At 48.4% G+C, this 13,580-nt stretch overlaps 1 protein-coding gene across 1 annotated transcript; it reads left to right on the forward strand.

The window, feature by feature from the left end:
• Nucleotides 1–4,087: 4,087 nt before the first annotated feature.
• pirt (phosphoinositide interacting regulator of transient receptor potential channels) lies at nt 4,088–13,256 on the forward strand. The gene is made up of 2 exons (XM_031894797.1): nt 4,088–4,320; nt 12,447–13,256. Exon 2 carries the CDS (start codon nt 12,478–12,480, stop codon nt 12,937–12,939), a length of 462 nt encoding a protein of 153 aa, XP_031750657.1. The 5' UTR covers nt 4,088–4,320; nt 12,447–12,477; the 3' UTR covers nt 12,940–13,256.
• The last annotated feature ends 324 nt before the right edge of the window (nt 13,257–13,580 follow it).

Consider the following 13,580-nt stretch of genomic DNA (forward strand, 5'->3'; position numbering starts at 1 on the left):
CAGTAAGCAAAGCAACTCCTCACATTCATTTTGTTTTTTGTTCCCTGTGAAACCACAACTGGATTATGTACAGGGCTTCCCTGGGCTCCTGTTAGGGCACCGCCAGTTCTGCTCCCTCTGGGCCGCCAGTCACAGCAGCATAATAACTGGAGATATTTGGTGGTTGCAGAGCCCAAAGTAAAATAGTTTTTTAATTAAGTGGCCTATCAGGTTTTGAATTGTATCCCCCAGCACCTTCCAACAGTCTTTATATCTGTGTGGTGCTGAGAGGTGTATTTCAACTACTAGTATTCATGTTGGACAGCAGTACTTAAAGTGGTACTTTCCCCATCTTGCCCTAATAATTCCATCATCTACTGTCTCCATCTTGTCCTACTGTCTCCATCTTGCCCTACTGTCTCCATCTTGTCCTACTGTCTCCATCTTGCCCTACTGTCTCCATCTTGCCCTACTGTCTCCATCTTGCCCTACTGTCTCCATCTTGTCCTACTGTCTCCATCTTGTCCTACTGTCTCCATCTTGTCCTACTGTCTCCATCTTGCCCTACTGTCTCCATCTTGCCCTACGGTCTCCATCTTGCCCTACTGTCTCCTTGCCCTACTGTCTCCATCTTGCCCTACTGTCTCCATCTTGCCCTACTGTCCCCATCTTGCCCTACTGTCTCCATCTTGCCCTACTGTCTCCATCTTGCCCTACGGTCTCCATCTTGCCCTACTGTCTCCATCTTGCCCTACGGTCTCCATCTTGCCCTACTGTCTCCATCTTGCCCTACTGTCTCCATCTTGCCCTACTGTCCCCATCTTGCCCTACTGTCTCCATCTTGCACTACTGTCTCCATCTTGTCCTACTGTCCCCATCTTGCCCTACTGTCTCCATCTTGCCCCTACTGTCTCCATCTTGCCCTACTGTCTCCATCTTGTCCTACTGTCTCCATCTTGCACTACTGTCTCCATCTTGTCCTACTGTCCCCATCTTGCCCTACTGTCTCCATCTTGCCCTACTGTCTCCATCTTGCCCTACTGTCCCCATCTTGTCCTACTGTCTCCATCTTGCCCTACTGTCTCCATCTTGCCCTACTGTCTCCATCTTGCCCTACTGTCTCCATCTTGCCCTACTGTCTCCATCTTGTCCTACTGTCTCCATCTTGCACTACTGTCTCCATCTTGTCCTACTGTCCCCATCTTGCCCTACTGTCTCCATCTTGCCCTACTGTCTCCATCTTTCCCTACTGTCTCCATCTTTCCCTGGTGTCGTCTTCTTGTCTTACTATCTCCATCTTGCCCTACTGTCTCCATCTTGTCCTACTGTCTCCATCTTGCACTACTGTCTCCATCTTGTCCTACTGTCCCCATCTTGCCCTACTGTCTCCATCTTGCCCTACTGTCTCCATCTTGCCCTACTGTCTCCATCTTGCCCTACTGTCTCCATCTTGCCCTACTGTCTCCATCTTGCCCTACTGACTCCATCTTGCCCTACTGTCTCCATCTTGCCCTACTGTCTCCATCTTGCCCTACTGTCTCCATCTTTCCCTGGTGTCGTCTTCTTGTCTTACTATCTCCATCTTGCCCTACTGTCCCCATCTTGCCCTACTGTCTCCATCTTGTCCTACTGTCTCCATCTTGCCCTACTGTCTCCATCTTGCCCTACTGACTCCATCTTGCCCTACTGTCTCCATCTTGCCCTACTGACTCCATCTTGCCCTACTGTCTCCATCTTGCCATACAGCCTAAATGCAGCTCAGCCTGGGTCTCTGGGAGATGCAGTAACTGTGCTGCATGCCAAGGCATACACATACACCCCCACCCCCCCTGCAGGAATACCCTCCCTGACCTGCCCAATGGCAGGAGAATCCAGACAAATCCATAATAGTTGGAGTAGGGATTTAACTGATCAATAGCTCTGTGCTATTATAATCCTATTTCAGGAAACACCAGTGCTTTAATAGATATTTGCCTAATGAGCAAACACTCATTAATCCTCTGATCTATCAAGCGCCGGCTTGGGACTACATTTCATTAAACAAACACTAAATAGTAAAAGTAGATGTGTGTGTATTTAGCAAAGGTGTCCAATCAGCTGCTTCCAGATTCACTTCTGTGAAATAAGACAGTGATGATAACTGGGGTTCCTTACTGTAAGGGCAGTCAGGTTATGGGGTTCCCTACCCAGAGAGGGGGAATGAGTGATTCATTGGGGGTGGGGAGGAAAGGAGATCTCACCATCAGCATAGGAAGGGGTTCCTTACTGTAAGGACAGTCAGGTTATGGGGTTCCCTACCAAGAGAGGGGGAATGAGTGATTCATTGGGGGTGGGGAGGAAAGGAGATCTCACCATCAGCATAGGAAGGGGTTCCTTACTGTAAGGGCAGTCAGGTTATGGGGTTCCCTACCCAGAGAGGGGGAATGAGTGATTCATTGGGGGTGGGGAGGAAAGGAGATCTCACCATCAGCATAGGAAGGGGTTCCTTACTGTAAGGGCAGTCAGGTTATGGGATTCCCTACCCAGAGAGGGGGAATGAGTGATACATTGGGGGTGGGGAGGAAAGGAGATCTCACCATCAGCATAGGAAGGGGTTCCTTACTGTAAGGGCAGTCAGGTTATGGGGTTCCCTACCCAGAGAGGGGGAATGAGTGATACATTGGGGGTGGGGAGGAAAGGAGATCTCACCATCAGCATAGGAAGGGGTTCCTTACTGTAAGGGCAGTCAGGTTATGGGGTTCCCTACCCAGAGAGGGGGAATGAGTGATACATTGGGGGTGGGGAGGAAAGGAGATCTCACCATCAGCATAGGAAGGGGTTCCTTACTGTAAGGGCAGTCAGGTTATGGGGTTCCTTAACAAGAGAGGGGGAATGAGTGATACATTGGGGGTGGGGAGGAAAGGGGATCTCACCATCAGCATGGGAAGGGGTTCCTTACTGTAAGGGCAGTCAGGTTATGGGATTCCCTACCAAGAGAGGGGGAATGAGTGATACATTGGGGGTGGGAGGAAAGGGGATCTCACCATCAGCATGGGAAGGGGTTCCTTACTGTAAGGGCAGTCAGGTTATAGGGTTCCCTACCCAGAGAGGGGGAATGAGTGATTCATTGGGGTGGGGAGGAAAGGGGATCTCACCATCAGCATTGGGAAGGGGTTCCTTACTGTAAGGGCAGTCAGGTTATGGGATTCCCTACCAAGAGAGGGGGAATGAGTGATTCATTGGGGGTGGGGAGGAAAGGGGATCTCACCATCAGCATAGGAAGGGGTTCCTTACTGTAAGGACAGTCAGGTTATGGATTCCCTACCAAGAGAGGGGGAATGAGTGATACATTGGGGGTGGGGAGGAAAGGAGATCTCACCATCAGCATAGGAAGGGGCTCCTTACTGTAAGGGCAGTCAGGTTATAGGGTTCCCTACCAAGAGAGGGGGAATGAGTGATTCATTGGGGGTGGGGAGGAAAGGGGATCTCACCATCAGCATAGGAAGGGGTTCCTTACTGTAAGGGCAGTCAGGTTATGGGATTCCCTACCCAGAGAGGGGGAATGAGTGATTCATTGGGGGTGGGGAGGAAAGGGGATCTCACCATCAGCATAGGAAGGGGTTCCTTACTGTAAGGGCAGTCAGGTTATGGGATTCCCTACCCAGAGAGGGGGAATGAGTGATACATTGGGGGTGGGGAGGAAAGGGGATCTCACCATCAGCATAGGAAGGGGTTCCTTACTGTAAGGGCAGTCAGGTTATGGGATTCCCTACCAAGAGAGGGGGAATGAGTGATTCATTGGGGGTGGGGAGGAAAGGGGATCTCACCATCAGCATAGGAAGGGGTTCCTTACTATAAGGGCAGTAGGGTTATGGGGATTTCCCTGCGCTCTATGAGTATCAGAGGGTTGTGGCCCCTGCACTCTCATTAATAAGATCTCTGCTTGAGAACCGGATAGAAAACTACCACTGTCTGCAATATAATAGGGTTAAGTTCCCCTTGAAATGCATGCCACTATGGCTTGTGGGCTGGCCGGGGCAGGTCGTGCTGTGTATATTGGCCCCTGTTTGTCACCGTGCACACTTGTAATAACACTGCTAATTGGGTGCAGCCGGGAGTGGGGTGTAACTGGGTGACAGCTGCGCTTCCAGCAGGGAGTGAGTGTAGTTGTGCGGGAGAGGAAGGGTTAATGCATTAGGGGAGCATTAGGCAGGGAAGGAGGAGGATGATGGTCAGGCCAGTAACAGGGAGGATCCGCACACACACACCCAGGCTGGGGCTCTCCGGGCGCCCGACATGGCTCATTGGACTTAGCCAAAGTTCTGCCGCTTCCTCCTCTGCCGCAACCGACTCCCCGGCCATGTAAGTACTACTCCCCGAAACTTTCCCACTTACCCATTGCACCGTCAGCGACAGTAAGGCATTATGGGGGATCCGCTTGGCTGCTACGTAGCGAGGGGTTACCAGCTCCAAGCACCCAGTGACCCCCATAATATCAGCTTCTTACCGTATTCTTATTGGTCCGATTGGCATACCCCCCCAACAACCCCTCTCCCATTATTGGCCGGCATGTTGGTCTGGGTTATGGTAATCTTTTCTTGTGAAGTTTTTAATAAAAAAACATAAAAACCCTGAAATCACTGCTTATAATAAATATCCTTGAGAATATATGTTTAACTGATTCTTCTGTTGATTGTAAGCTCTTGGGGGCAGGGACCGTCACCCAGTGATTTCTTCCATTCCTACCTTTTATCTCATCACTTCCAATGTATTTATCCAACCCCTGCATGTTTATATATTGCCCTGATCATTGGTTTGCTAAGTATTAGTGAGTCTCACCCATGTATTATTGGGGATAATGTACCCCCAACTGTAAATGATAAGGATATTAGCAGTCACTGAGGGGTTCTGTGCCCCCCATATAAAGGCACAAGGCTGCAGGCTGAGTTATACAGGGAACTCTGAGTATCACTCATGTATTATAAGGGATAATGTACCCCCTACTGTAAATGATAAGGATATTAGCAGTCACTGAGGGGTTCTGTGCCCCCAATATAAAGGCACAAGGCTGCAGGCTGAGTTATACAGGGAACTCTGAGTATCACTCATGTATTATAAGGGATAATGTACCCCCTACTGTAAATGATAAGGATATTAGCAGTCACTGAGGGGTTCTGTGCCCATATAAAGGCACAAGGCTGCAGGCTGAGTTATACAGGGAACTCTGAGTATCACTCATGTATTATAAGGGATAATGTACCCCCTACTGTAAATGATAAGGATATTAGCAGTCACTGAGGGGTTCTGTGCCCCCCATATAAAGGCACAAGGCTGCAGGCTGAGTTATACAGGGAACTCTGAGTATCACTCATGTATTATAAGGGGTAATGTACCCCCTACTGTATATGATAAGGATATTAGCAGTCACTGAGGGGTTCTGTGCCCCCCATATAAAGGCACAAGGCTGCAGGCTGAGTTATACAGGGAACTCTGAGTATCACTCATGTATTATAAGGGATAATGTACCCCCTACTGTAAATGATAAGGATATTAGCAGTCACTGAGGGGTTCTGTGCCCCCCATATAAAGGCACAAGGCTGCAGGCTGAGTTATACAGGGAACTCTGAGTATCACTCATGTATTATAAGGGATAATGTACCCCCTACTGTAAATGATAAGGATATTAGCAGTCACTGAGGGGTTCTGTGCCCCCCATATAAAGGCACAAGGCTGCAGGCTGAGTTATACAGGGAACTCTGAGTATCACTCATGTATTATAAGGGTAATGTACCCCCTACTGTATATGATAAGGATATTAGCAGTCACTGAGGGGTTCTGTGCCCCCCATATAAAGGCACAAGGCTGCAGGCTGAGTTATACAGGGAACTCTGAGTATCACTCATGTATTATAAGGGGTAATGTACCCCCTACTGTATATGATAAGGATATTAGCAGTCACTGAGGGGTTCTGTGCCCCCCATATAAAGGCACAAGGCTGCAGGCTGAGTTATACAGGGAACTCAGAGTATCACTCATGTATTATAAGGGATAATGTACCCCCTACTGTAAATGATAAGGATATTAGCAGTCACTGAGGGGTTCTGTGCCCCCCATATAAAGGCACAAGGCTGCAGGCTGAGTTATACAGGGAACTCTGAGTATCACTCATGTATTATAAGGGATAATGTACCCCCTACTGTAAATGATAAGGATATTAGCAGTCACTGAGGGGTTCTGTGCCCCCAATATAAAGGCACAAGGCTGCAGGCTGAGTTATACAGGGAACTCTGAGTATCACTCATGTATTATAAGGGATAATGTACCCCCTACTGTAAATGATAAGGATATTAGCAGTCACTGAGGGGTTCTGTGCCCATATAAAGGCACAAGGCTGCAGGCTGAGTTATACAGGGAACTCTGAGTATCACTCATGTATTATAAGGGATAATGTACCCCCTACTGTAAATGATAAGGATATTAGCAGTCACTGAGGGGTTCTGTGCCCCCCATATAAAGGCACAAGGCTGCAGGCTGAGTTATACAGGGAACTCTGAGTATCACTCATGTATTATAAGGGGTAATGTACCCCCTACTGTATATGATAAGGATATTAGCAGTCACTGAGGGGTTCTGTGCCCCCCATATAAAGGCACAAGGCTGCAGGCTGAGTTATACAGGGAACTCAGAGTATCACTCATGTATTATAAGGGATAATGTACCCCCTACTGTAAATGATAAGGATATTAGCAGTCACTGAGGGGTTCTGTGCCCCCCATATAAAGGCACAAGGCTGCAGGCTGAGTTATACAGGGAACTCTGAGTATCACTCATGTATTATAAGGGATAATGTACCCCCTACTGTAAATGATAAGGATATTAGCAGTCACTGAGGGGTTCTGTGCCCCCCATATAAAGGCACAAGGCTGCAGGCTGAGTTATACAGGGAACTCTGAGTATCACTCATGTATTATAAGGGGTAATGTACCCCCTACTGTATATGATAAGGATATTAGCAGTCACTGAGGGGTTCTGTGCCCCCCATATAAAGGCACAAGGCTGCAGGCTGAGTTATACAGGGAACTCTGAGTATCACTCATGTATTATAAGGGGTAATGTACCCCCTACTGTATATGATAAGGATATTAGCAGTCACTGAGGGGTTCTGTGCCCCCCATATAAGGCACAAGGCTGCAGGCTGAGTTATACAGGGAACTCAGAGTATCACTCATGTATTATAAGGGATAATGTACCCCCTACTGTAAATGATAAGGATATTAGCAGTCACTGAGGGGTTCTGTGCCCCCCATATAAAGGCACAAGGCTGCAGGCTGAGTTATACAGGGAACTCTGAGTATCACTCATGTATTATAAGGGATAATGTACCCCCTACTGTAAATGATAAGGATATTAGCAGTCACTGAGGGGTTCTGTGCCCCCCATATAAAGGCACAAGGCTGCAGGCTGAGTTATACAGGGAACTCTGAGTATCACTCATGTATTATAAGGGATAATGTGCCCCCTACTGTAAATGATAAGGATATTAGCAGTCACTGAGGGGTTCTGTGCCCCCCATATAAAGGCACAAGGCTGCAGGCTGAGTTATACAGGGAACTCTGAGTATTACTCATGTATTATAAGGGATAATGTACCCCCTACTGTAAATGATAAGGATATTAGCAGTCACTGAGGGGTTCTGTGCCCATATAAAGGCACAAGGCTGCAGGCTGAGTTATACAGGGAACTCTGAGTATCACTCATGTATTATAAGGGATAATGTACCCCCTACTGTAAATGATAAGGATATTAGCAGTCACTGAGGGGTTCTGTGCCCATATAAAGGTACAAGGCTGCAGGCTGAGTTATACAGGGAACTCTGAGTATCACTCATGTATTATAAGGGATAATGTACCCCTGTACTACTGTTACTGTGGCAGTTGGGGTACATTATTTCTTATATTTAGCAAGTGTCAGAGAGTTATGTAGATAAGTTACCCCCATGAGGGGCAGATGTAGGTAACTGTTAGATGGGAGACACCAGTAGAGCAGGTTTGTGCCCATAGTTGCCCTGTGACCAATCCCCTTATCTGTAATGTGTCAGTAATGGATCCTTTCATTAGAGGAAATGAGGCAGATAGAAGAGTTTATTACCCCCGTCTGTAAGGGGGGGGTAGGTTTGTGCCATTTGGGAGGGAGCAGATTCTGCGTGGGTTAATGAGAGAGAGAGCGCTGGGAGAGATCAATACCACACAAAGCTCTTAAAAGGGTTTTTATTCGTAGGCAACATTTCCAGTATTGTGTAATTATCTCCCTGCAGCCATAATCTGCTCTCCAAAATATATATATTTCCCTTATCATGGCGCGCACTGCCCGGAGAGAAGCCTCGAGGGGCTCGGCCAAACCCACCCCGAGCTCTTATTAAAGGGGAACTTTACCCAGTAAGCAACTTCCCAATATACCTTCACTCCGCATTCCTGTCATTGCTATGGAAAGCCTTGTCCCTGGGTGTCCTTTGGCTCTGACAGCTCTCCAGTTTGGAATTTTAGCACCTGTCTGGTTGCTAGGGTCTAAATTCCCCTAGCAACCAGGCAGTAGTATCAATGCAAATCACTGACTGGGTATCAACCATGCCTAATAGAGACTAGAGGATTGTGGGAGTCAGTCATAAACCCAGGAATGGGGTAACAAGGCTCCCTGCCTGTATGTCATTAGCACTCTTACTAATGACTCTCATGGGGTTACAAGGAATAATCTCCTTACAAATTAACATCTGCTGGAAGGGGGTTTATCTTTCTCAGATGATTTCCACACTGACCAAAAAAAAGTTTTTATTTTCCCTTCATTAGAGGCAGATAAAACAGTAATAAGTGCTTGTTTGTGCCCAGGGTTGGCATCTAGCTGGTATTTTATTGGCTCCCAATGTTATTAATGGGGAGGATATGGAGGCCGGTATTATCGGGGCTGGAGGGGGGCAGAAGAGGGCATTAGATTTGGGGGAATCACCTAAATCCTAGGAAGGCAGGGGGTGTTTGGGGAAGATACCACATCCTGCCTGCAGAGGGAGCCAAACTTGGCCGATTTTGTTCTAATTAGCCAGTGACTTGTGTAGTCACATCAGGCCAATCTGAGTGTGTACCCGCTGGATTAAAGGGGAAGCAATGGTGACTCAGTGCCCATAGATGGCACCCACGCTCCTATGCCAACTGGACGTTAGGATATTCAGGGCAGTCCTTGGTGGTGGTGAGAACTAGAGTCGTGCAAGGGGCCCCTAATGCAGGGCAGGGATAGGGCAATAGCTCTGATTTGCCACTCCCAAAGAATGGCTCTGTATAAGGGAGCCTGACCCTATCCTCCTATCTGCTCTGCCATTGGTCTATGTGCAGGCTGCAAACAACCAGTCCAATTAGTATTATTGCCCCAACCTTTCCTTCAGACTGGCCGTCCAGGATTACATGGGAGAGACAAATGGGCTTCTGGCTGGGCACCTCAGTTCCTTTCCGGGCACCTCAGTTCCTTTCCGGGCACCTCAGTTCCTTTCCGGGCACCTCAGTCCCTTTCCGGGCACCTCAGTCCCTTTCCGGGCACCTCAGTTCCCTTTCCGGGCACCTCAGTTCCCTTTCTGGGCACCTCAGTTCCCTTTCTGGGCACCTCAGTTCCTTTCTGGCACCTCAGTCCCTTTCTGGGCACCTCAGTTCCCTTTCTGGGCACCTCAGTTCCCTTTCCGGGCACCTCAGTCCCTTTCCGGGCACCTCAGTCCCTTTCCGGGCACCTCAGTTCCCTTTCTGGGCACCTCAGTTCCCTTTCTGGGCACCTCAGTTCCCTTTCTGGGCACCTCAGTTCCCTTTCTGGGCACCTCAGTTCCTTTCTGGCACCTCAGTTCCTTTCTGGGCACCTCAGTTCCCTTTCTGGGCACCTCAGTTCCCTTTCTGGGCACCTCAGTTCCTTTCTGGCACCTCAGTCCCTTTCTGGGCACCTCAGTTCCCTTTCTGGGCACCTCAGTTCCCTTTCTGGGCACCTCAGTCCCTTTCCGGGCACCTCAGTCCCTTTCTGGGCACCTCAGTTCCCTTTCTGGGCACCTCAGTTCCTTTCTGGGCACCTCAGTTCCCTTTCTGGGCACCTCAGTTCCCTTTCTGGGCACCTCAGTTCCCTTTCTGGGCACCTCAGTTCCCTTTCTGGGCACCTCAGTTCCTTTCTGGGCCCCTCAGTCCCTTTCTGGGCACCTCCTTTCCCTTTCTGGGCACCTCAGTTCCCTTTCTGGGCACCTCAGTTCCCTTTCCGGGCACCTCAGTTCCCTTTCTGGGCACCTCCTTTCCCTTTCTGGGCACCTCAGTCCCTTTCTGGGCACCTCAGTTCCCTTTCTGGGCACCTCAGTTCCTTTCTGGGCCCAACAGTTTGGGAACCTTACACCTTGACAAAGAATATCCAGCCTGTGGTCCTTACATGGTTCCAACATGAGGCCCCTACAGAGCGACCGACTGTTACCCGGTGCAAGACGGACGGCTCAGTGCAGGGGTGGGGTAGGGGTTGGGCTGGGTAAGGGCACAAGTTATATGGGTGTTTGTTCCTATTCCTCTTAGTAATTTACTATTTAGCAGCCCATTAGCCAAATGAGCCGCTTCTCACCGCAGGGGACATAATCTTCCTAATGGGAAATATACAGTAAGTGCCAGGCAGCGCGGAAACAGCCTCACTTACTCCCATGTCCCAGGCCATTTCTTACCCATTTACCCATTTCCCAGCAATTTCTCATTACTCACAAACTTAAATAGGATTTATGGAAATCATTGTATCCGGCTGTTCCTCCCCGCAGGCTATACCAGGGGCCCCAACCTTTCTTACTCGGGAGCCACAGTCAGATGGAAAAAGACTTGGGGAGCAACACAAGCACCATAAAAGTTCATGGAGGAGCCAAATAAGGGCTGTGATTGGCTATTAGGCAGCCTCTATGCACCCTATCAGCTTACAGGGGCTTTATTTGGTAGGAAATCTTGTTTTTATTCAACCAAAACTTGCCCCCAAGTCAGGAATTCAAAAATAACTCCCTGGTTTGGGGGCACTGAGAGCAACACCCAAGGGGTTGGGGAGCAACATGTTCCCCCCGAGCCACTGGTTGGGGATCACTGGGTTATAAATGTCTGCTCTTATGGTTCTGACTCCTGAAACAATGTAGCAAAAGGGGACTGGCTTCCGCTACACTGATTCAAGAGTCAGACCCACACAACATAAAGGGACAGACAGACGCCGGTAACTATATTTACACATAATGTTAAAAACACTGATATTAGTTAATAAATGTATATTGGGAAACTGTTTAACCGATGGAAATCCACTTTGAAGGGGTGGTTCGCCTTTTAGTATGTTATAGAACTTCAATTTCAACTTTTCAATTGGTCTTCATTATTTATATGTTATAGTTTTTTTTAACTATTTCCCTTCTTCTTCAAACACTTTCCAGCTTTCAAATGGGGTCACTGACCAAAACAATTGCTCTGTGAGGCTCCAGTTTTATTGTTATTGTTACTTTTTATAACTTTCTTTTCTATTCAGCCCCTCCCCTATTCATATACCAGTCTCTCATCCAAACCCCTCCCTGGTTACTAAGGTAACTTGGACCCTAGCAACCAAATAGCTGCTGAAACTCCAATCTAGAGAGCTCCTAAACAGAAAATGAAACAACTAAAAAACTACAAATAATAAAAAGCGAAGACCAATTGCAAATTATCTCAGAATATCACTCTCTAGATGGGGCCCCTGGGGCGGAGGGCCCTACTTAGGGAATTAATAGGGAGTCCCTTATAGTTGGGAGCCCCAGGGCTCAGGCTAACGGGTGCCCAGGGTTGCCATATCTTTTTAGCTTGCCAACAGCCCTATAGCGTGCCGCATTAGCGTGCCAGGCTTCTCCGACATTCCGACTGCCATCTCATTGCTGTAATAAATGTGGCACTTGGGGTTAAACACAGTCTGTTGGATTGAGCTCAGGAACTCCATCCGCCGCCCATTATAGCCGAGCAGCTCAGCGGGTGAGATCAGCAGTGCGGGGAATCATTAGGGCCCTTTTAGCTCAATTTAAAGGCCATAAGGACTGCGGTTGGATTAGAAGCAGCTTTACAGTGCATTTAGCAGCGCCTAATGGGGAACGTGGGGGTTTGATAGCGTTGCATCTGGCAGTGGGGAATATCACACCATTAACATACAGGGATAAATACAATATAATTGCCTGACTAATATGGTGCTTTCTCAGCCCTAAATTCTTACACTTTATTATTCTCCACCCTTCCATAATAAACAGCCTATCAGTAACATTGCCATCTGCTGGTAAAGGAAGGTATTGCACTTACACAGAAGTAACAGCATGGTAGCTTCTTTCCCAGTGAGACACAAAATCTGTGAGATCTGATTGTTTGTGATCATTCGCACGTTTAAGGGCCCAAGGGTCTCTGGTGGGGTGCCTGCACTCATGGCTAAATCTGTATCCCCTTCTCCTGTCTCAGGCATTAGTGCTTTCAGGAAAAGAATGACAAGATGGACCTGTTGCCGCACATTGCAATCAGCGAGCCCAGCAGCGCAGAGAGATCTTCTTCCTCCGAGTCCAAGGACCTGGTCACAAGCAGAACTGAAAGCACCTTGTACAGCAGCTCCAGAAGCGAGTCCCTTTGGACCAACGGCCCCAGAAGTGCCTGGGATGTCTACCAGAAACCCATTATCATCATGTCCATCGGCGGCTCCATCTTCCTCCTGGGGATCATCCTCACCACCATCTATTTCATGAGCTTCGATGGCAAGAGGCTTCCCAGTCGCAATGACACTTCTCCCAACCCCGACGCTCCCATCTCCAAGATCTTTGGACCTGTTGCTTTTTCCATAGGACTGATGGTTCTGATCTTCGGGTTGGTCTGGGTGCCAATCATCAAGAAGAAGAGGAAACGCTCCGTGTCGCGTCTCTTTGGGTACAAGCAGACGTCGTTCTTCCATTTCTCTGTATAACACCAACGGGCGGTGCTGGGGGATGAGCTCAATGTCGACTACTTGACGTTCAAAGAGGGGTCGGAGGCCGGTGGGACATTAAAGACCTGGTTCCACCCCAACGAGCTATGACAAACAAACTCAGGCCTTAAACATTTGGCCTATGGGAACGAGGCAAGAACAATAAATGGCATGAATGAAAATGTTATCTATGGCCACTGCTTGCCCTACCAGCGAGTGGGGACTTTATTTAGTGAATGGGGGTGGCCAATAGTGGGATGTTATTGTCCATGTATTCTGATCAATTATGAACTGAAATATATTCAAGTTAGGTGTTACCTGTACTGATAAAGTCTGAGACCTGCAGTGCGTATCCTGTGCATCGGGGGGCGCACACACATACGCTGGCAAACAGTATGGCAACTCCCTTCCATAGGATTTATAAATCGGAATTTGCCCCTGATTGTGCCTAAGCCTGGGGCAAATATCTGTGTACCAACTGTGGCTGCCAACTGACCAATCACATCCAGTCCCCATGGCATTCCTTATGGGTAGAGGTGCTGCCCCAGGCAGTGCCATCTGGAATCATGGGGCTACCCCCCCAGCAGTGGCCTATTCCCCAGGGGGCCACAGTTTTTATCAAATTGGTCACTTGGGCTGGG

The sequence above is a fragment of the Xenopus tropicalis genome, chromosome 10 (assembly GCF_000004195.4).
Source record: "Xenopus tropicalis strain Nigerian chromosome 10, UCB_Xtro_10.0, whole genome shotgun sequence".
Lineage (NCBI taxonomy): Eukaryota > Metazoa > Chordata > Amphibia > Anura > Pipidae > Xenopus > Xenopus tropicalis.

Bases quoted from the DNA above. Each gene is read 5' to 3' on its own strand.
- pirt (XM_031894797.1), top strand. From the start codon at position 12,478: ATGGACCTGTTGCCGCACATTGCAATCAGCGAGCCCAGCAGCGCAGAG.